Source organism: Octopus sinensis, linkage group LG7 (assembly GCF_006345805.1).
Source record: "Octopus sinensis linkage group LG7, ASM634580v1, whole genome shotgun sequence".
Classification (NCBI taxonomy): Eukaryota; Metazoa; Mollusca; class Cephalopoda; order Octopoda; family Octopodidae; genus Octopus; species Octopus sinensis.
This window is the reverse complement of record NC_043003.1, coordinates 95,276,100-95,298,599: the sequence shown is the minus strand read 5'-3', so window position 1 is coordinate 95,298,599 and position 22,500 is coordinate 95,276,100. Positions and strand designations below refer to the sequence as shown.

Here is a 22,500-nt window from a genome sequence, read left to right as displayed (position 1 = left end):
TATTAATTTGTTTTCGTGCTAGACAAACAACTATATATAGGTGATATCGAGTGCCTGTCTTCGGCTGCAATCGCTTCATTACATCACCTGCTCTCTTCGACCAACTGTTACTCCAATCCTTTTGTAATCATACAAGTTAGCGTCATTGCTTTGTTCTCAACGTAAAATGTAATTGGATATTTCCTCATTGATTTAAATGTTCTAAACCAATATTGGACTATAGCTTGTTTTTCCGATCATGAATGCATCTGCATCCTTCTCCTTTGACACTTGATAGCTACTCTTTAGGATCCATAGAAGACATAAAACATCTATAAAGCTGACAATGAATGCTTGGTTTATATGCACAACTACTGTTATTCATAAAACAATACCTACCTCTGTTCTTATCTAGATTGTTTGCTTCATTCAATGCCTAGGTAGCCGCTCTGACATACGAGGTGTTGCTGAAAAGTTCCTAGCTTTGGGTAAATGAAAACACAGGAGGATCAGCTAATTATGATTTTATTCAATATATTCCCCTCTCATATTCATACACTTATTGTAACTGTCCTTCAGTTTTTCTAAGCTCTGAAAAAAATTTCGGAAGTTTGGGCCTTCAACCAAACCTTTCACGATACCCTTAAAGCCAGAAACTTTTCTGAAACGTTTTTATAATAATTTACAAGTAAAATAATGAATTAATTGATATTTATTTATTGGAATTTTATTTAGCATCTTCATTTGACCATACACATAAACAGGGTCGGTTTTAGCCAATCCAACTGATTTGTTCAAATTGGGTACCGCGCCAAGAGGGGCCTTACTTCCTGTTTCCTACTTACTTATGTTATATACACTCAATGCCAAAATTTTCATATAACAAACAGATTCTTTGTTTTGTTTTTTTTTCTGCTGAGCAATCCCTAACATTCCTTTCTACTCAAGGAACAAATCCTGAGATGTTGGGGGAGGAGTCTAGTCAATTACATCAGCCTCAGTGCTCAACTGGTACTTATCTTTCCGGCCCCGAAAGGATGAATCCAAAGTCGGAATTTGGACAAATCCTCGGAAGAATTTGAACTCAGAACGGAAAGTTGTAAGAAATACCGCTAAACATTTTATCCGAGGCAATTATGATTCTATCAGCTCGCCGTCTTTGAGCCATTCATAGTATTGGTTTCAAATTTTGGTACAAGGCCAGCAAGTTCGAGGGAGGGGGTTAATCGATTGCATCGCCCCACTGCTCATCTTGTACATATTTTACCATCCCCCGAAAGGATGAAAGGCAAAGCCGATTTCGGCGGAATTTGAACTCAGAACGTAAAGACGGACTAAATATCACTAAGCATTTTACCCGGCGTACTAACGATTCTGCTAGCTCACCGCCTTTGAGCAATTTATATTCTTTTCTATTCTAGGCACAAGGCCGAAATTTTTGGGGAGGGGGCAAGCCGATTAGATCGACCCCAGTACGCGACTTGTACACAATATATCGACCCCGAAAGGATGACAGGTAAAGTCGACCTCGGCGGAATTTGAACTCACAACGTAACGCAGACGAAATACCGCTAAGCATTTCGCCCGGCGTGCAAACGTTTCTGCCAGCTCGCCGCCTTGAGTGATTGATAATACTCTTTTTTACAAAAGGCACAAGGTCCGAAATAATTTTGGTGAGAGAGAACCAGTCGATTAGATCGACCCTAGTACGCAACTGGTACCTAATTTATCGACCCCAAAAGGATGAAAGCCAAAGTCGATCTTGGCGGAATTTGAACTCAGAAGGTAACGGCAGACGAAATACCTATTTCTTTACTGCCCACAAGGGGCTACACACAGAGGGGACAAACAAGGACAGACAAACGGATTAAGTCGATTATATCGACCTCAGTGCGTAACTGGTACTTATTTGATCGACCCCGAAAGGATGAAAAGCAAAGTTGACCTCGGCGGAATTTGAACTCAGAACGTAACGGCAGACGAAATACGGCTAAGCATTTCGCCCGGCGTGCTAACGCTTCAGCCAGCTCACCGCCTGAGCAATTCATATTTATTTCTTTAATGCCCACAGAGGGATAAACACAGAGGGGGCAAACAAGGACAGATAAAGGGATTAAATCGATTTCATCGACCCCAGTGCGTAACTGGTACTTATTTAATCGACCCCGAAAGGATGAAAGGCAAAGTCGACCTCGGCAGAATTTGAACTCAGAACGTAGCGGCAAACGAAATACCTATTTCTTTATTACCCACAAGGGGCTAAACACAGAGAGGACAAACAAGGACAGACAAACGGATTAAGTCGATTATACCGACCCCAGTGCTTATATCTGTATATATAAAACTGAGAATGTGTGTCTGTCTGTCTGTCTGACTGTCTGTCTGTCTGTCTGTGTGAATCCCTAAAACTTGAGAACTGCACAACCAATTTCATTCAAATTTTACATATGCCTTACTTAGGGTCCAGGGAGTGTCATGGGCAAAAAATTTCTAACTTCTTGCCTAGGCGAGCCCACAGCAATATCATATTTCAGTATTACGGGTTAAAAGTGAAACAAAAATATCTCTCTATTGTAATGTCAGATACTTTCACTTTAATACTGAAACTATTATATAAGAGGGATGAACCATTAACAGTGGACATCCATTTTGCTAGAAGAAGATCCGCTATGGTCTTATATGCAACACCACTGGTTTTCAATTCATATTAATCAAATTAATATTCAATTTCTCACCCTTATTATTTTAAATTTAAACCCAGGACCATGTATTTTGGAACAAAGTTTGTTACCACACAGCTACACCTGTGTGTGTGTGTGTATAGCTGTATATGTATACATTTATTTTTATACATATAGATGTATATGTATACATGTATATGTGTAGATGAATATATATATATATATATATATATATATATATATATATATATATATATATATATAGGTGTACATGTAATATGTACACATATATTCACATATATACATGCATACATATATACACCCATACACACATGCACACTCACACACACACAAATACATAGGTGCAGGTGTGGCTGTGTGGTAACAAACTTCGTTCCAAAACACATGGTCCTGGGTTCAGTCCCACTGTGTGGTGACTTGGCATGTGTCTTCTGCTATAGCCTCAGATTAACGAAAGCCTTGTCAGTGGATTTTGTAGACAGAAACTGAAAGAAATCAATCGTATATATATTTATGTATATATGTCAGTCTGTGTGTGTGTGTCATTGTATTTCTCCCTCATCACTGCCTCACAAACGGTGTTCGTTTATTTACATCCCCATAACTTACTGGTTTCACAAGAAGAAACTGATAGAATAAGTACCAGGCTTATCAAAATAAAAAAAAACCACTAGGCAGTATTTCATATTTTTGTTTGCCCACACAATTTATCGTTGAGTATGAGTGTTTGTATACATGCATGCATACATACATACATACATCCATACATACATACATACATACATACATACATACATACATACATATATATATATATATATATATATTATGTGAAATAGAAAGATGAATAATCTTGTAGCAGATTAATCAAAAGTTTAACCGATACCTTGGTAGCAAAAATCACAGCAGAAAACAGCACGGTTGGAGGTACAACCATATGGTGTTGCAACCGTGCGTTGGTGCGGATAATTGAAATTAAAATATTATTGGTGAATTGAAGAAATGGAGCTGAACGAAGATTGAACAGAAATCGTTTTATTTCATTCTACACGTGTTTCGAAAGGCACAATTTACCAAAATCCGATTGAATAATGAGACCATATCGTGTCTTTCTCTTCAGGAAGAAATAGGAAATCCGTTGGAAAAAACAAAAACAGAACAGAAGCGGAGCAAAACAAATCGAACTAAGCTCCTAAGAGCCCATGGCAAAACTGTTTATCAGTGTATGTTGAGAACCGGTGGCTGAAGAATTTAACAGGTCAGGCAGCGGTCAATCATGTGGGTGAGGTTGTGTAGATGTTCTTTGTGACCGAGAATAAAGTTCTGACTATTTAAGGAATATTGGATGTTTTATAAGGGGCGAGAAAAAATCTACTTAGAGACATGTGTGTGTATACTGTTCTATATATGTGTGTGCTGACGTAGGGGTAGAAAGCATTTTTTGTGTACGTGTGTGCGTTTGATCGCTCGGCTGTCAGTGGCTAAGCCACTCTCCACAATGGCTACTGCCGTAAGAACCGTTGGGTGGAAGGAAAAAAATATATATTATGTTTTATGTGTGTGTGTGTTCGTCTGAGCCTGCCTTGTCAAGGAAACCCCCCGTTGTCAAAAAACCAAGCCCCGTTTATCTTACAGGAGTAATTCCCCTTGCAGTGGTTAATCGTGAATATCTTAAAGGCTATTTCAGAATTTGTTACCAAGGGCTATGGGTACCGGTATTATTTATAAACGCTATTTAAAAGCCAGATAAGTTTAACGCCGCCAATGGGGGCATCGAAAAGCCGACTGTAAAAGTCCGTTTACCATCCGGCCTCTGGCAAACAAAATATGGAAGAGTTCGGAGACACAAAGGTTGCACTGCCTTCTGCCCCTATCAAATGGGAGGGCCACCGACAAAATTGACCATTCCAGCCTGTAGCTTGAGTTCGTATCCTTCAGTCGCCATATTAGCTTGCTGAGTCCCGTGGTCTGGCGCTTGTTCATGTCCCGAAAAGTTGCGTAATGGTGGAGACTCGCAAAGCCAATCTTGACGATGAGGCCCCTACATAAGTGAAGACATCTGAGTCCGTGTAAACCTTGCATTGGTAGACGGCGTTTTTGATCTTGGAGTTCGCCGACGTGAATCTTATTCTGCTAGGATTAGTTTCTGAAATTAGAACTGCGTTCCTGTCACTATATTCGTTCCGAGAACTGCAGCCGCTTACTACTCTATTTTCCACTACGTCACTATTAACTATAGGAGTAACCCCTGATTCTCCACTATCTAACAGAGTGCTGTCATTGCTAGTGCCCGTGGTGCTGCTATTGCGGGAAATGATACTGGGGATGCTATTGGGGCTCTCTACCCTACTCCCATTGTTACCGTCAACCACAACACCCCTATTTATAACTATACCCCTAGTGGGTACTCCCTGGCTGGAGCTGAGATTATGTGTCACTGTACTGGCTCTCATATCATTATTACTACTATAATTATTCATACTGAGCATTAAACCGGGAGCGGAAGAGGCTGTGCCTCCAGAAAAAGGTGATAGGGTCTTAGTAAGTAGCCTATTATTGTGGGAGGCGATTATCTGGGCGAGGTTTTTAGTGTTGGAGAAAGCTATCCTAACTTTATGCGAGTTAACCGTGGAGTAATATTTGGAATTTCTGGGGAAGTTATTGGCGATGGCTTGTCTAAACATGAGGGGGAGGTTAGTTCTAATCTGCTTACCAAAGGGAATTACAAACCATATATGCTTATTCCTATCTGCGTGATGGGTCGGGACGCCAGCTCTCGCATTCGGGTGGGTGATTCTCGGATGAATAACGGGTCTTGGGTTAGTGTGAGATCTCCCGGACCGATAATTATCCTTGTTCACTAAATTAAATGCGGGAGCGACTGCCCCGGCATCCGCCGCGCTCCCGTCCTTACTTACATTGTTTATGTTATTATAGACGGCCCTATCCTGATGACCGAATGATGGCATCGGGAGGGCCGGATCAATATAAATTACCTTCTGCCTATAACCGGCCTTGGATAGTGCGGCGTTATAAAATTCCGCTTTCTGCATAAAGTTAGGATAGCTTTCTCTAACACTAAAAACCTCGCCCAGATAATCGCCTCCCACAATAATAGGCTACTTACTAAGACCCTATCACCTTTTTCTGGAGGCACAGCCTCTTCCGCTCCCGGTTTAATGCTCAGTAGGAATAATTATAGTAGTAATAATGATATGAGAGCCAGTACAGTGACACATAATCTCAGCTCCAGCCAGGGAGTACCCACTAGGGGTATAGTTATAAATAGGGGTGTTGTGGTTGACGGTAACAATGGGAGTAGGGTAGAGTGCCCCAATAGCATCCCCAGCATCATTTCCCGCAATAGCAGCACCACGGGCACTAGCAATGACAGCACTCTGTTAGATAGTGGAGAATCAGGGGTTACTCCTATAGTTAATAGTGACGTAGTGGAAAATAGAGTAGTAAGCGGCTGCAGTTCTCGGAACGAATATAGTGACAGGAACGCAGTTCTAATTTCAGAAACTAATCCTAGCAGAATAAGATTCACGTCGGCGAACTCCAAGATCAAAAACGCCGTCTACCAATGCAAGGTTTACACGGACTCAGATGTCTTCACTTATGTAGGGGCCTCATCGTCAAGATTGGCTTTGCGAGTCTCCAACCATTACGCAACTTTTCGGGACATGAACAAGCGCCAGACCACGGGACTCAGCAAGCTAATATGGCGACTGAAGGATACGAACTCAAGCTACAGGCTGGAATGGTCAATTTTGTCGGTGGCCCTCCCATTTGATAGGGGCAGAAGGCAGTGCAACCTTTGTGTCTCCGAACTCTTCCATATTTTGTTTGCCAGAGGCCGGATGGTAAACGGACTTTTACAGTCGGCTTTTCGATGCCCCCATTGGCGGCGTTACACTTATCTGGCTTTTAAATAGCGTTTATAAATAATACCGGCACCCATAGCCCTTGGTAACAAATTCTGAAATAGCCTTTAAGATATTCACGATTAACCACTGCAAGGGGAATTACTCCTGTAAGATAAACGGGGCTTGGTTTTTTGACAACGGGGGGTTTCCTTGACAAGGCAGGCTCAGACGAACACACACACACATAAAACATAATATATATTTTTTTTCCTTCCACCCAACGGTTCTTACGGCAGTAGCCATTGTGGAGAGTGGCTTAGCCACTGACAGTCGAGCGATCAAACGCACACACGTACACAAAAAATGCTTTCTACCCCTACGTCAGCACACACATATATAGAACAGTATACACACACATGTCTCTAAGTAGATTTTTTCTCGCCCCTTATAAAACATCCAATATTCCTTAAATAGTCAGAACTTTATTCTCGGTCACAAAGAACATCTACACACCCTCACCCACATGATTGACCGCTGCCTGACCTGTTAAATTCTTCAGCCACCGGTTCTCAACATACACTGATAAACAGTTTTGCCATGGGCTCTTAGGAGCTTAGTTCGATTTGTTTTGCTCCGCCTCTGTTCTGTTTTTGTTTTTTCCAACGGATTTCCTATTTCTTCCTGAAGAGAAAGACACGATATGGTCTCATTATTCAATCGGATTTTGGTAAATTGTGCCTTTCGAAACACGTGTAGAATGAAATAAAACGATTTCTGTTCAATCTTCGTTCAGCTCCATTTCTTCAATTCACCAATAATATTATATATATATATATATATAAATATATATATATATAATATATATATATGTATGTATGTATGTATGTATATTTAAGTGTATGTGTGTGGCTGCTTTCACCCTCGTCACTGCTTCACAACTACTGTTCGCTTATTTACATCCCCCATAACTTACTGGTCTCACAAGAAGAAACTAATAGAATAAGTACCAAGCTTATCAACATAAAAAAGCACTACGCTGGGTCTCATATTTTTCTTTGCCCACTCAGTTGTATCTATCAATTTATCTTTGTGTGTGTATATATATATAATACACACACGCACGCACACACACACACACACACACACACACACACACACACACACACACACACACACCACACACACACACACATATATCTAATATATATATATATATATATATATATATACATGTATGTATATGTGTACATTCGTATTTATTATATCAAATACAATGTCTTTATGTGTTCGTGTATTACTTATACATTCGAAAACTGCTGCACCGATCATAATGAAATTTGGAACACAAAATCGAAGCCTAGGGAGAAGGGTAATGCTGTGTGTTTCATACAATTTCATGGACCAAAATTACTGAATGGATCCTTATGATATTTGAAACTTAGATTCAATGCATAAGGGTGGGTATAATGCAATATGTTTGGTTTGAATTTCAGAAGGCTTAAAGGTGGCAAAACCCACCATGAAAATTCATAAATTTTCGATGCTGATGAAATTTGAACCATGGGTAATTGACACACATCAAGAAGTATTCTCAAAGTTTCCACTTCACATGAGGATTCTAAGACACCCTAATGGGGGCCTTAACTCCCAAATTTTAGTCATTTCTTTTATGATTCAGTCAAAAGTACTGAATGGATCTTTACAGAATTTGGAAATTATATTCTATGCATAAGGGCCATAACACCCATGACAATTCATATATTTTTGCTATTGATGAAATTTTAACCATAGATATTAAATACAAATTAAGTAATATTTATAAAATTTCATCTTCTTACAAGTTTGAAAGACCCATTTATGGGGACTTAACACCCACAATTTTGTCATTTTATCTAAGCAAAGACGAATAGTTGTACTCTTGGAAGCTGCGGGGTCATCCGAGCATAGAAGATGAGCATTATTTGTAATTCAATGGTACAACAGTGTAAGAGTTTGCTTTGACATACACTTAGATTGTGATTTCTGAAATGTGCTGCACAAATTGTGAAGTAAATGAGAGGCATCTTTGCCTCCACCGATTAAGTTGTAAAGTGTTGAGTAAAGTTATTTGATTGCAGATCTCCTTTCAGTCTTTTTATTATCACTGGGTCACACACAGTCCCCAGATGGTAACATTGATTTCAAGGCCTTCCCAGATGAATGACTGGTTATTCGAAGACATTTATAGAGTGTAAATTTATTCTGTCCAGTTACGTATCAGTATAGTGGTCATTTGCAAACTCCGGAGGTTACACTTTCATTTCTCCTTAGCCCTCACGTCACACAGTTGTTAATGTTTATTTCAGTTGGGTCACGCCCTTCCAATTGCTATAGATGCGTAATGCATCTTACGGCTGTGCTTGTCACCTGCATGGTGAGGAATACTACATTGGGTGTGGTAATGACTAGGGTACTGTAGCTGACTGCTTATTGTGATCATTCGTCTTTTGGTTTCCTGTAGCTTTGCTCTCTTTTACAAACCCAGTGAACATATATTTCCAATTTCAAAGAAATTCAAACTATAGATATAAGACCCAAGTTAAAAAGATTCTCAACAATACAACTTCTTTTGTTGACATTAAGATGCCCACCCCCAACAGGGGCGTTAACTCTCACATTTTAGAGCTCCATGACTGACATTTTTCAGGAGCAAAATCCTTTTAACAGGTTCTATAAGACTGGAATTTTAGAACATGCGCATAAAAATCAGTAGTATGGGATGCATATGGCACGATTACAATTTTGTTTGGGTGTATAAAGAGGGAAATAACCCTCATCTGCAATTTTGATAAATTTCGAAACATAGGTATTTCAGTTCATTACAGAAAATATAACAGAAAAGTCTAATTCTTCAATTGTATGTAACTCGGGCAACGCCGGGTAACTCTGCTAGTATATGTATAAAAGAAAGGATTGTTCTCAAGAAAATTTAGCAAACGTTCTAGCGTTTGCTAAATTTTCTTGAGAACAATCCTTTCTTAGGGGCAAGACCATAGGGGGTCTACTTCTAGCATAATGGATGTCCACTTCATCGCCATCCCTCTTACATATATGTAATATAATTTTTCTGAATCTTCAGATTTTCAACATGCTAGACCACTGTTTTAAATTGATATTAATCTAATATTCAATTTTTCACCCTTATTATTTTAAATTATATACATATATATATATATATATATATATATATATATTATATATATATATATATATATATATATATATTTATATATATATATATATATATATATATATATATATATATATTTATATATATATATATATATATATATATATATATATAATATATATTATTTATATATATATATATATATATATATATTTATATATATATATATATATATATATATATATATATATATATATATATATATTTATATATATATATATATTTATATATATATATATATTTATATATATATATATATATTATATATATATATATATATATATATATATATATATATATATATATATATATATATGTATATATATATATATATATATAGCGAGTGAGAGAGAGAGAGAGAGAGAGATCTGTGTTAGGTTTATTTTTATTTTTTGAAAGAACAAAAGAATATTTCCACATTGACTGCCAACTTCACGCTTAACTTTTTCAAATGAATAACTGTAGATTCGTCTACATTGTACATTCTTTGGATTTTAAAACCACAATGTATTCTGTATACCAATATATTGTATGTATGTATGTATGTATGTATGTATGCACGTTTACATATATATATATGTATATACATATACATATTTGTATATGTGCACACACACACACACGCACACACACACACACACACACACACACACACACATATGTCGGGTTGGCAACTAAGTTCCCGCCGTTTTTTTAAATTGAGGAATTGAAAATATTGCTGAACGTTGGGAAGAAGTTGTAAAGAACAAGGGTGAATACATTATTGATTAATTAGTTGCTATTTTTTATTAAACCTTTTAAAAATTTCAATTTTAAAAAACGGCGGGGACTTAGTTGCCAACCCAACATATATATATTAGTTTCAATTTAAAATGTTACAGGATACGTGAAATATTTTCAGCGATATTTTTATTCAATAATAAAAAAGATGAACAACAGTTTGGAGAAATTAAAATTTATAGCATGAAGTTATTCGCATTCTTTTTACATTTACTCCTAAAATAGCAAATTACGGCATTGTTGAGTCTCATATTGCTCAATTCTGTATCTGTGATTCTTGAAAAGCGTTCCCCGTTTACCTTCCTTTTACGGAGAGTTTCTAACAAATTTTGGCTCACGTTGAAGCAGGAGAAAAACTGGCACATCTCTTCGACGTTGAATTCAATAATGTTACCACTCGCTGGAATCTGGAAACTTTGCGGCTCATCTTTTGCCTCTAAAAATATTCAGTGAATATATTTATAAGAATACATACATACATACATACATACATACATACATACATACATACATACATACATAGTTTGAAAATCCAGTACCCAAGATACACTTTCAACTTCACATCTATTCTTAATGGAGCACAGAATACATAACATGGAGCAAAGTACGGCTGAACTTGTGATCTTGGGGAGAGAATGCACATATTTAATTCATATGCTACAAATGATCACGCTATCTTGGACAATAAAAATCTATAAGACCCTTCTTTAGATTTAAAGGATGGTGGTTAAAACAATATACTTACCTTCACAAACATGCTACCAAGTAGGTGGCCGTTCAAAATTTACTCGAAATTAAATGCAGAGAGAGAACAGCATACATACGTACATACATACATACATACATACATACATACATACATACATACATACATACAATAAAACACTCGCGGTTATATGTGTGTATGTGTGTCAGTGTTTGTGCACATGCATGTGCATTTGTAAGTCTGCATTTAAGATGCAGCTCTTTATGTATATAGATATACATGCTATCAAAATTTTGCTTGAATTCTATTATATTTAAAATTATCTCCTTCATATATGTTGGTGCGTGTTTGTGTGTGTGTGTGTGTGTGTGTGTGTGTGTCTATCTATCTGTCTGTCTGTCTGTCTGTCTGTCTGTCTGTCTGTCTGTCTATCTATCTATCTATCTATCTATCTATCTATCTATCTATCTATCTATCTGCCAATTATCGAGGTTTATCTTGATTTTTCTCTAATAGGAGATAAAATTTGGAAACTAAAGAAACTAATATCATTAGTCATGAGAAGATGCATAGCTTAGAGGTGAGGCCTTGATTGTAAGATCATGGGTTCAATTCTCGAGATGCATGCTGCCTTGTTCGGACAAGGTGCTGTATAACACATTGATCCAATCCAATTATCCAGCGAAAACTACTATTAAGACTGGTCGAGCTTCATTTTGGGGCAGCAACGTTAATAATCCGATGGCACAGCCAAGAACCTCTAGGCAGAAAGAAGAATACACCCAACGATGGACTGATGTATTTCCACCTTTAACTCTTTACTCTCTTTTCTATTTATTGCTATGCGTGTACTAAATATGTTTAGATAAGGAGGTTTCCGAATAATATCCAGGTGTGCAGTAATGAGCAACACGAATCTTTAAACTTTTATAGATTTTATTTAAGATTTCATTTGTGTCAATCATTAGACTGAAGCCATTCTGGAACACCACCTTGAAGAAGTTTAGTCAACGAATTCAAGTTTTATTCTTATTTATTTATTTATTTATTTTGTAAAGCGTGGTGCTTATTCTATCGGTGTCTTTTGCCCAACTGCTACGTTACGGGGACGTAAACATACCAACACCGGTTGTGAAGCGGTTATGGGGACAAACGTAGACACAGAGACACACACACACTGATACACACACACACACACACACACACACACATATATATATATATATTATATATATATATATATAGAGAGAGAGAGAGAGAGAGAGGGAGAGACACTTCTTTCAGTTTCCGTCTGCCAAATCCACTCACAAGGTTTTGGTCGGCCCGAGGCCGTATATACAGACACTTGCCCAATTGTCACGCAATGGGACTGAACCATGTGGCTGAAAAGCAAACTTCTTACCACACAGCCACGCGAGAGACTGTAAATACTTTCATTGCTTTGTTACATGAATTTAAGTGACATTATTCTTCATTTTTCAAATATTTTCAGTTTTTGTCGTTTTGTTTGAAAGTTTAAACATTTCTATTGAGATACACGTAAGTACTTTCTCAAATGAGCAAAACACCTTTTCTTATAAAATTTTATGAGAAATTTCATGTGAAAATTTTAGAGGCCAATATTTTCCTATTCAAACAACTGAACTGTCAGTATTCATACTTTATGCATAAAATAAATATATATATATTTAAATATTATTATTTATGCAGTACCAATATTACACTTATCCAGGCAATAAAGACAATTAGCTTTCTTTTCCTTACATTTTGAATTGTCCATAACATTTTAAAATAAACTGATTCTCAATAGGTAAAATCTAATTTAAAAATTCATATAAATATTTTTTAAAAATTTTCTTTTAATAAATCTCAGAAGTTTCAAGAGTAAGGTATGTATCCATCTGATGAGGATTTAGGTAATGGACAGAGTTGGAAAGTATTTCATAAAGCTCAGTAAAGAATATTGGCAGCACAGCAAGTGTATTAAAATTCTTTTTAAATAAAATTTTAAATATAAAACTATAAATATAAAAACAAACACTCAAATCACTTAAATATATCAATGTACTAATTAACTTTTCAAATAAATTATATATATTGGGTTGGCAACTAAGTTCCGCCGTTTTTTTAAATTTTGGAATTTATTGCGTTTTTAAATTTTGGAATCTATTTTTTCGAGAATTCTATTTTTGAATCATTTTAGAATCTGTTTTTTTTTTCTAGTTAATTTTAATTAATTTTTGTTTATTTTCAGATCATTAAAATGGAATGACAGATTAAGAAAAACGAGCATTTTCGACATCTTTTTGCTTTTAATCAAGGTTGTAAGGCCGCAAAAGCTGCTCGCGACATTTGTGCTGTGTATGGAGAGGGTGCCACAGGTGAAAGAACCGCTCGTGATTGGTATGCCAAGTTCAAAAATGGAAATTTTGACCTCAAAGACGCATCTCGTTCTGGCCATCCAGTTGAGTTCGATGAAGAGCGATTAAAACAACTTTTGCACGGAATTTCTCGTCAAACGACAAGGGAACTGGCAGAGAAAATGGAAGCGTCTTCACTCAATGGGAAAGGTTCAGAAGTATGGAGTATGGGTTCCGCATGCTTTAAGTGACAACAACAAAAATCAACGAGCCACAATCTTCGCTGGTTTGCTTGCTCGTCACCGCTCAACTCATGGACACAAGCAACGATTTCTTTACCGAATCTTTACCGGCGATGAAAAATGGCGCCTGTACATCAACATGAAGCAGCATAAGGAATGGCTTAGCCCCGGTAAACAAGCGACACCACGCGTGAAACAAGATCTTCATCTGCGTAAAATGATGTTGTGTGTATGGTGGGACTGGGAATGGATTATCCATTACGAATTGCTTGAACGGAACCAAACGGTCAACGCGGAACTCTATGTTCAACAGATGGAACGAATCGATACGGCTATTCAAGAGAAAAGACCTCATCGGCAGCATCTAGTTCTTCTACTGCACGAACGACAACGTCCGCCCTCATATCGCCAATATGACCAAGGAAGCCATTCAAATGCATGGTCGGGAAGTGCTGCCACATCCGCCGTACTCTCCTGATTTGACACCAACGGATTTCCACCTCTTTCGATCTATTTCAAATGCTATGAGCGGAGTTTCGTTCAATACTGATGCAGAATTGAGAGCTTGGTTGGATCAATTTTTTGAGTCGAAATCGGGTGATTTCTACCAACGAGGTATTGAAAATCTTGTTGAACGTTGGGAAGAAGTTGTAAAGAACAAGGGTGAATGCATTATTGGGTGATTAGTTGATACTTGTTATTAAACCTTTTGAAAATTGCAATGTAAGAAGAACGGCGGAAACTTAGTTGCCAACCTAATATGCCACTCCATCGGTTACGATGATGAGGTTGCAGCTGATCCGATCAACGGAACCGCCTGTTCGTGAAATTAATGTGCAAGTGGATGAAGACTCAAGCACTCCATAGATACGTAGTTCTCAGGGAGATTCAGTGTGACATAGAATGTGACAAGGCTGAAACTTTTAAATACAGGTACTGCTCATTTTATGCCAGCTGAGTGGACTGGAGGAACGTGAAATAAAGTGTCTTTCTCATGACTTTAAGATCGTGAGAGGAATACCCTCACCATTAAGACACGCGCCTTCACTATACACACACACACACACACACACACACACACACACAAGGATGATTATTTCTTATGAAAATGTCGCTATGCATTTTACTAATTTATTCTGCAATAAAAAGTAACTGTTTATTCTATGCTAACCGTCAGATGTTTTTTTTAAATCTAATGTTCTTATTCTCATTATCTAATATGAAGATGATATGTTAAGAATAACAACACTAAGCAATAATAATAATAATAATCCTTTCTACTAAATTTAGCGGGAGGAGAATAGTCGATTCACTGGTACTTAATTTATTGACCTCTTAAGATGTAAAGCAAAGTAGATCTCGACAGAATTTGAATCAGAACGTAGCGGCAGACGAAATACCTATTTCTTTACTACCCACAAGGGGCTAAACACAGAGAAGACAAACAAGGACAGACAAACGGATTAAGTCGATTATATTGACCCCAGTGCGTAACTGGTACTTAATTTATCGACCCTGAAAGGACGAAAGGCAAAGTCGACCTCGGCGGAATTTGAACTCAGAACGTAGCGGCAAACGAAATACCGCTAAGCATTTCGTCCAGCGTGCTAACAAAAACTTTTAAAGCTGTATGAAGAGCACAAATATATTATATATATATATATATATATTATATATATATATATATATATATATATATATATTATATGTCCGTTAGTGTATATATATTGTGCGCTTCATACAGCATTAAGAGTTTTTAACTCCTATTTCTTGCAATGTAAGTGCTTCACTACCCTCAGTCATAATTAGTGACGATAAAATAATTCCTTTACGGTCTTATATTGCGCCTAGTTGTTTATATTTTGTGTGTGTGTGTGTGTGTGTGTGTGTATGTATGTATGTATGTATGTATGCATGTATGTATGTATATAAAGTTTTAAGTATTTATAATTTTGTATTTTTGTATTGTTTTTTGGTTAAAAAAATATAAGTGGAATATTTAGTTATATATTTTAAGATTAAATAGATTATTTTAACTTTATTCTATTTTAACTTAATGTTTATATTCATCTTTGAATTATATTTTGAGTTATAGATTTAATTAAATCTGAACCTAAAATTTTATAATAATATATTCTTTAAAATACTCTCTAATTACATAAGACGACAGCCCAGAAATCTGTTCCAACTGGTTCTTAATTTATCGACCCCCGAAAAAAATGAAAAGTAAAGTCGACCTCGTTGTAATTTGAACTCAGAATGTAGTGATGGGCGAAATGCCGCTAAGCATTTCACCCAGCGTGCTAATAATTCTGCCACCTTGCCGCCTTGATGATAATAATAATAATTATCATCATCATCATCATCATCATCATCATCATCATCATCATCATCATAGTGAGGATCATCATCATCGTTATCGTTTGGAAAGAATACTGTGGAGTAAGACATTTTCCCTTCATAACGCTGGGATATATAATTAATAGAGAAAATGGAAATCTTAAAAAACGGAAAAAGGGTATCAGATATCTCCACACAACTGGTGTAATAAATGAATAATTTAAAAATAAATACTCTACTCTAAGTAGTGCAGTAAACAAAGCCCTTAAGTGCAATTGAAAAATTCATCTGTAATTGTTCTTGTCTTTCATCTCTACAACATATTCCTTGCTGTTTTAAAAATTAAGAACAGAAATCAGTTGAACTTTGGACACAGCATTTAAGTTGATCTGACATTAAAGTTTGTGGGGTGGGGTGCTGACGATCCTAAAGAAGGATGAAATAGCGCTGCATATAACTGTCATTGACTAGAAACTTTAAGGTACTTAAAATGTGTGGAAAAAAATGGTAACAGTTTATGCTCTGCACACCTTTATTTTTTTATGTAAATTTCAAACTTTCAAACCTACCTCATCTTAACTTAATCTAGACGGGATTGTCTCTCCTATAATAGCTAACCACCAGGGATACACCAAAATTTTGATGTTGTCATATTGGAAATGAAGGCATTTTTTTATACTACCAGCCTGAAATGGAAACGTTTCGAATGAAATTCTTCAATTTTTTAATTCTTTTTTTTCTTTTGTGCTATTCTCATGGGACTATTGATATAAATCGATATCGTCTGACGATATGCAGACGGGAAGTGTTTTTGCGAACTTTGATCATCATTGAAACTCCTATGAACTCACAACTACGGTAAACTCAGTAGGAGCCCGTTTAACCAATCCCGGATGACTGTTATTACAAGGCAAGAAGAAAGATATGGTCTGAGTGTGGACCTCTTAATATGTACTCTATCACAGAGGAAAGACCGTAAGCAAACCAACGATAACATGGAACTCTTGCTTTAGAAGAAGTCTATATCAGAAATTTGGCAAATAAACTGAGGTAAGTAGCAAGCTTCGGGTTATACACATACATGTACATGCATGCCTATATACACGAATGCGTTCGTGCATGTATACATGTATGAATGTATAATGTATGTATATAATATATATATATATATATATATATATATATATATATATATATATATATATATATATATATATATATATATATATATATACATATACATATATATATACAATATATATATATATATATATAATAATATACATATATATATACATATATATAATATATATATATATACATACATACATATATATATATACATACATATATATACATTACATACATATATACATACATACATACATTCTATATATATTATAATATATATTATATATTATTATATATATATATATATATATATATATATATAATTATATATATATATATATTATATATATATATATACTTATATATTATATATCCAACCGTCTTAATTCGTCTCCAGTATGGATGACCAAAATTTCTTAAATGGAACGTTTTAAAATTGCGAAGTTTGCCGCATGAAACCGTTGGCAGAATTGTTACTTCACAAATATGCTTAATATGTTTATCCGCCGAATGCGATGATGAGCACTCATTCTTGCAGTTTGCCATTAACGTGTGCGTGTGTGTGCGTTTGTTTCTGTGTGCATGTGTGTGTGTACGTGTGTTCGATAATGATTGGAATGCACTTATACCAGTTCTAGTGTCCTGCGTTTAAAATTTCTCCCATCATTATGAGTTACCATACACACACACACACACACAAACGTACATGCAAACACACGGACACACATACACACACATACACACACACACACACACACACACACACACACACACACACACACACACACACACACACACACACACACACACAAAATTCTACAATAATTTTCTTCAACTTGTTTTAGCTATTCAAAATCATTCAGCAAAGTAAACTACATCATAAATAGAAAATTTTAGGAGTCGGGAGTATAGTTGATTAAATCGACCCCAGTACTTGACTGGTACTTTATTTATTGACACCAAAGGGGTGAATGCCAAAATTGGCCCTGGTGATTTCGTATTGCCTAAATTGACATCAACAATTGTGGTGTAGTTTGAAGAAACGTATTTACATAATCTTCAGTTTTGTATATCAAAGAAATTTACCTGACTTTTTCTTCTTCAACAGGCTTGGTATATTATTGAGTTTCTGTAAAAATGACTCACTCTTCTTTACAGATTCACTGCAATGAAATTTTAAGTTCTTATGTACAATACTGTTTTATCTGTTAAGGTAAATGGATATCATATGGAAGATATCATATGCATTTCTCAAAAGATTCATATACAATACGTGTATCTGTTAAAGTAAATGGATATTATATGAAGCAACCACCATGCATTTCTGTGGGGATGAGCCGGAAGAAGAGGGACATAACGTCAATGGTCAAGGGACTGACCGGAAGAGGAGCGTGAGAAGGGAAGTGCAGGAGAGACAGGACAGGGCCGGCCGAGCCGGCTTCTTTTGACCGGCCGAGGCATCGTGAATGAACGTCAGGGAATTCGTTCCCGGATTGGTCAGATAGCAGCTGCTTATACTGGATGACAGAGCAGGGCAGGATCGCTGGAGTGACTACTACTAGACAGGTGCAGGCGAGAAAAGAAGGTAGATCAACCTCTTTTCATTTTCCACGCACGACAAACTATTTTGGTAATTGTATACAGACGTCGTTGTCCCCTTGATATATGAAGGCAGCGAAGATAAGAATCGGCAGTGATGCCATCAAACCTTTCTATGGCGAAGGTGACGTAGTAGACTGGATTCGAAAGGTCAAAGCTTTTGCTAAGCTGGGAACGATCAGATGGAGAGGGGAACAGGTCGATGAACACGCTGCGGAGGTATGGAGGCTGGTTGTGTTGTCTGGTCTTACCGGTGACGAACTTGAAAAAGTAGCGCAACTAGCCTTTGTGAATGGCTTTCTTGACGACGTGTCGGTGCGACTACAACAGTTGCCAGGCGGCAACAAAATGGCGATGAATTAGCTCGTCGTTCAAGCCTGTGTGTTGACACAAAACACCGGGCAGAAGGCAGTGGGGGTGGCGGCTGCAGAAATATACGACGATACGCCACGGCCGGTGAAGGACGAAAAGAGGCCTGCTGTAGAACGACAGCGGCCGTTCATAGGTCAGTGTTTTAAGGATCAAGGACCGCACATGGCAAGGGACTGCACGAAGCCCGGGCTGGTTTGCTACCAGTGTAAACAGACTGGGCATATGGCCCGAAATTGTAGCCAGGGAAAAGGCCACGGGGAAGTTATTACCTCTCAAACTTCATCCTCGAACATAGTTGAGGTCGTGGTCAGGGGACACTCGTTCAAGGTCCTCGTGAACACGGGATGCACGACGACTCTCGTGACTCTGAAGGTGATAAAGAAATGGAAGGGGACGAGTAGCGTTCGGGCAGTCGACGGCAGCGAAATCGAATGCAAGGGTAGCAGTAGTGTGGATATAGCGGTGCGAGGCACAACGCTAAGGCTGCGGGCGATCGTGATCGACCACGTGGTAGACGGAATTGACGTAGTAATTGGGATGGACGAGATCAACCGCCTTGGAAGTATCAGTGTTGGAGAAGACGCCGTGGAGGCGTCGTGCGCCTTGAGTCAGGAATGTGGGCGGGAGCAGAGCCCCGCGAGGAGCTGCACTACCTACGCCATTGAAGACAAGGATTTTCGGGCGGCATTCGATGGTCAGCGATGGACGATAGAGTGGCGCTAGAAAGAGGGACACCCCGACGCTGAAGAACTGGGTGAGCTGCTGCCAGCATACCCTGAAAGGGCACGCCATCTCGATAACCAAAGCTGTTGGACAAAAAATGAAGGCCTGTTTAGAATGAGCAACCAAAATTTGCCTAGAAAACAGATTTAATACCTTAATTCTGTGTTCCTCAGTTAATTTAACCATGTTTTGGGACATGTTAATCTACACAAACACGGAAATCATAGCAAATTGACTGGATATTGTTATGTTGCGCAAAGGGAAAGAAACTACTCACCCCATTGTGGTTTTCTCAGCATCTGTCTCAACAGGTGTTGAATCACTAAAAGAAAAGTAAAAACTATACAAATATTTGTGAATAACGGGAACCAAAATGTAAATTTTAAAAATGGAAACCACCCCTTCAATAACAATTAACGCTTTGGAAAAGGAATGAAAAGATACTGATGAATACAAAACCAGAAGCCCAGGCTTTAGAAATATACGAAACATACAGAAAATAGCAAACCGAGCACTGCACACATATTTTGTAGAGTATTACCAATACAATAGAAAAACACAAAAACAAAACAAAACAATCCTTGAGCCTGGAAGACAAAGATAATAATAATAATAATAATAATAATAATAATAATAATAATAATAATAATAATAATAATAATAATAATAATAATGATAATAATAATAATAATAATAATAATAATAATAATAATAATAATGATAATAATAATAATAATAATAATAATGATAATAATAATAATAATAATAATAAAGATCAGACAAAAAAGATGTGTTTATTAATTGACATGAGTATTCCTTGCGATCACAATATAGCGGCGAAAGAATTTGACAAGATAAGTAACTATAAAGACTTGCTAATAGAAATTGAAAAAATGTGGCATCTCAAGGCGACTACAGTACCAGTGATTGTAGGATCTCTAGGAATGATAAAAAAAGGTACTGAAACCTATTTGAAAATGATTCCAGGCTTACCATCCCTACAGGAAGTGCAAAAAATCGTATTAACTGGAACGGCTCATGTACTGAGAAGAGCATTATCGCTGTGAAAACAACATCCATCCATGAATTTATTTATTTATTAATTTTTAAATATATATTTTGTCTGTGAATTTGCGCGTGTAATCTGGGAATGCATACAATGAGTTTCTCTGCCCTAGGTGTATGGAAAACACTCGGCGAGAAACGGAAGAAAACTTGAAGAAAGAAGAAAAAAAAAAAAAAATAATAATAATAATAATAATAATAATAATAATAATAATAATAATAATAATAATCAGAAGAAGAAGAAGAAGACAGGGGAAGAGGAGGAGGAGAAGAAGAAGAAAAAAGAAAAAGAAAAAGAAGAAGAAGAAGAAGAAGAAGAAGAAGAAGAAGAAGAAGAAGAAGAAGAAGAAGAAGAAGAAGAAGAAGAAGAAGAAATCCAAAAATAGAAGAAATTCCAAAAAGTAGTGCTCATGGGAACTGCTCATACCCTAACAAAAGATTGTCTATGTAATTCCAAAGACATTTTAATTTGTGAAAATTATCAAAAGTACTTTTAAATGTACATAATAGCAAACCCCTTTTACTGTCATCCTAAGATCACTATTCAGAGCCAGTTACTGGGGGGATAGAATGTTATTAACTTATGGGATACATATAGACAGGCAAATAAATGATAACGCACAAGACATCGTCATCAAAGACCTAAAACAAAAAACATGGCTGTTAATTGATATGACAGTGCCTATTGACAGAAACATCCTAGCAAGGGAATTTGAAGAAATTGTCGAAATATAATGACCTTAACATTGAGATATTTAGGACGTGGCAATTAGAAACCAAAACCATCCTTGTTGTTGTAGGCTCTAGGAATGATCAAGAAAGGTACTGACAATTTTTTTTTGATCGGATCTCTGGAAAATCAACAACCACCCATATTTTCAGGAAGATTTTCTCTATCTAACATATACGTGTCTCAGGTCTCAGTCGGAAGATGAAATAAAATGCAATTCAGTCGGAAAATGATAATGATGATAATAATGGCGATTAAGACGATGACGACAACAATGGAAACGATGATGTTGATGATGATGATGATGATGATGATGATGATGATGATGACAACGATGATGAGGACGATGACGATGGTGATGATGATAATGATAACGATGATGATAATGATGATGATGATGATGATGATGATGATGATGATGATGACGACAATGATGGGGACGACGACGACGATGATAATGGTGATGATGATGACGACGACGACAACGATGATGAGGATGATGGTGATGATGTTAGTAACGATGATGATGATGATGATGATGATGATGATGACGATGATGATGATGACGATGATGACAACGACGATGATGATGACGACGACGACGTGGATGATGATGATGATGATGAAAATGATTATGATGATGATAACAATGGTAACGATGACGACGACAACA

The 22,500-nt window shown here is 36.7% G+C and overlaps 1 protein-coding gene and 1 long non-coding RNA gene across 2 annotated transcripts in view; one reads left to right on the top strand and one right to left on the bottom strand.

Moving 5' to 3' along the window:
- Positions 1-3,184: 3,184 nt before the first annotated feature.
- The window catches only part of LOC118764334, a 22,045-nt gene continuing 2,729 nt past the window's right edge, over positions 3,185-22,500 (top strand). Inside the window, exons 1-2 of the long non-coding RNA XR_005000148.1 lie at positions 3,185-3,196; positions 4,632-4,639. This is a non-coding gene — a long non-coding RNA (uncharacterized LOC118764334). The remainder of the gene's footprint in view (positions 3,197-4,631; positions 4,640-22,500) is intronic.
- Positions 10,719-22,500, bottom strand: part of LOC115214527 — a 19,194-nt gene continuing 7,412 nt past the window's right edge. The window contains exons 2-4 of the mRNA XM_029783728.2: positions 20,310-20,354; positions 18,425-18,501; positions 10,719-10,995 (exon numbers count right to left, since the gene is read on the bottom strand). Of these exons, the coding sequence (XP_029639588.1) occupies positions 10,736-10,995; positions 18,425-18,501; positions 20,310-20,354 (382 nt within the window). The 3' untranslated portion in view covers positions 10,719-10,735. The remainder of the gene's footprint in view (positions 10,996-18,424; positions 18,502-20,309; positions 20,355-22,500) is intronic.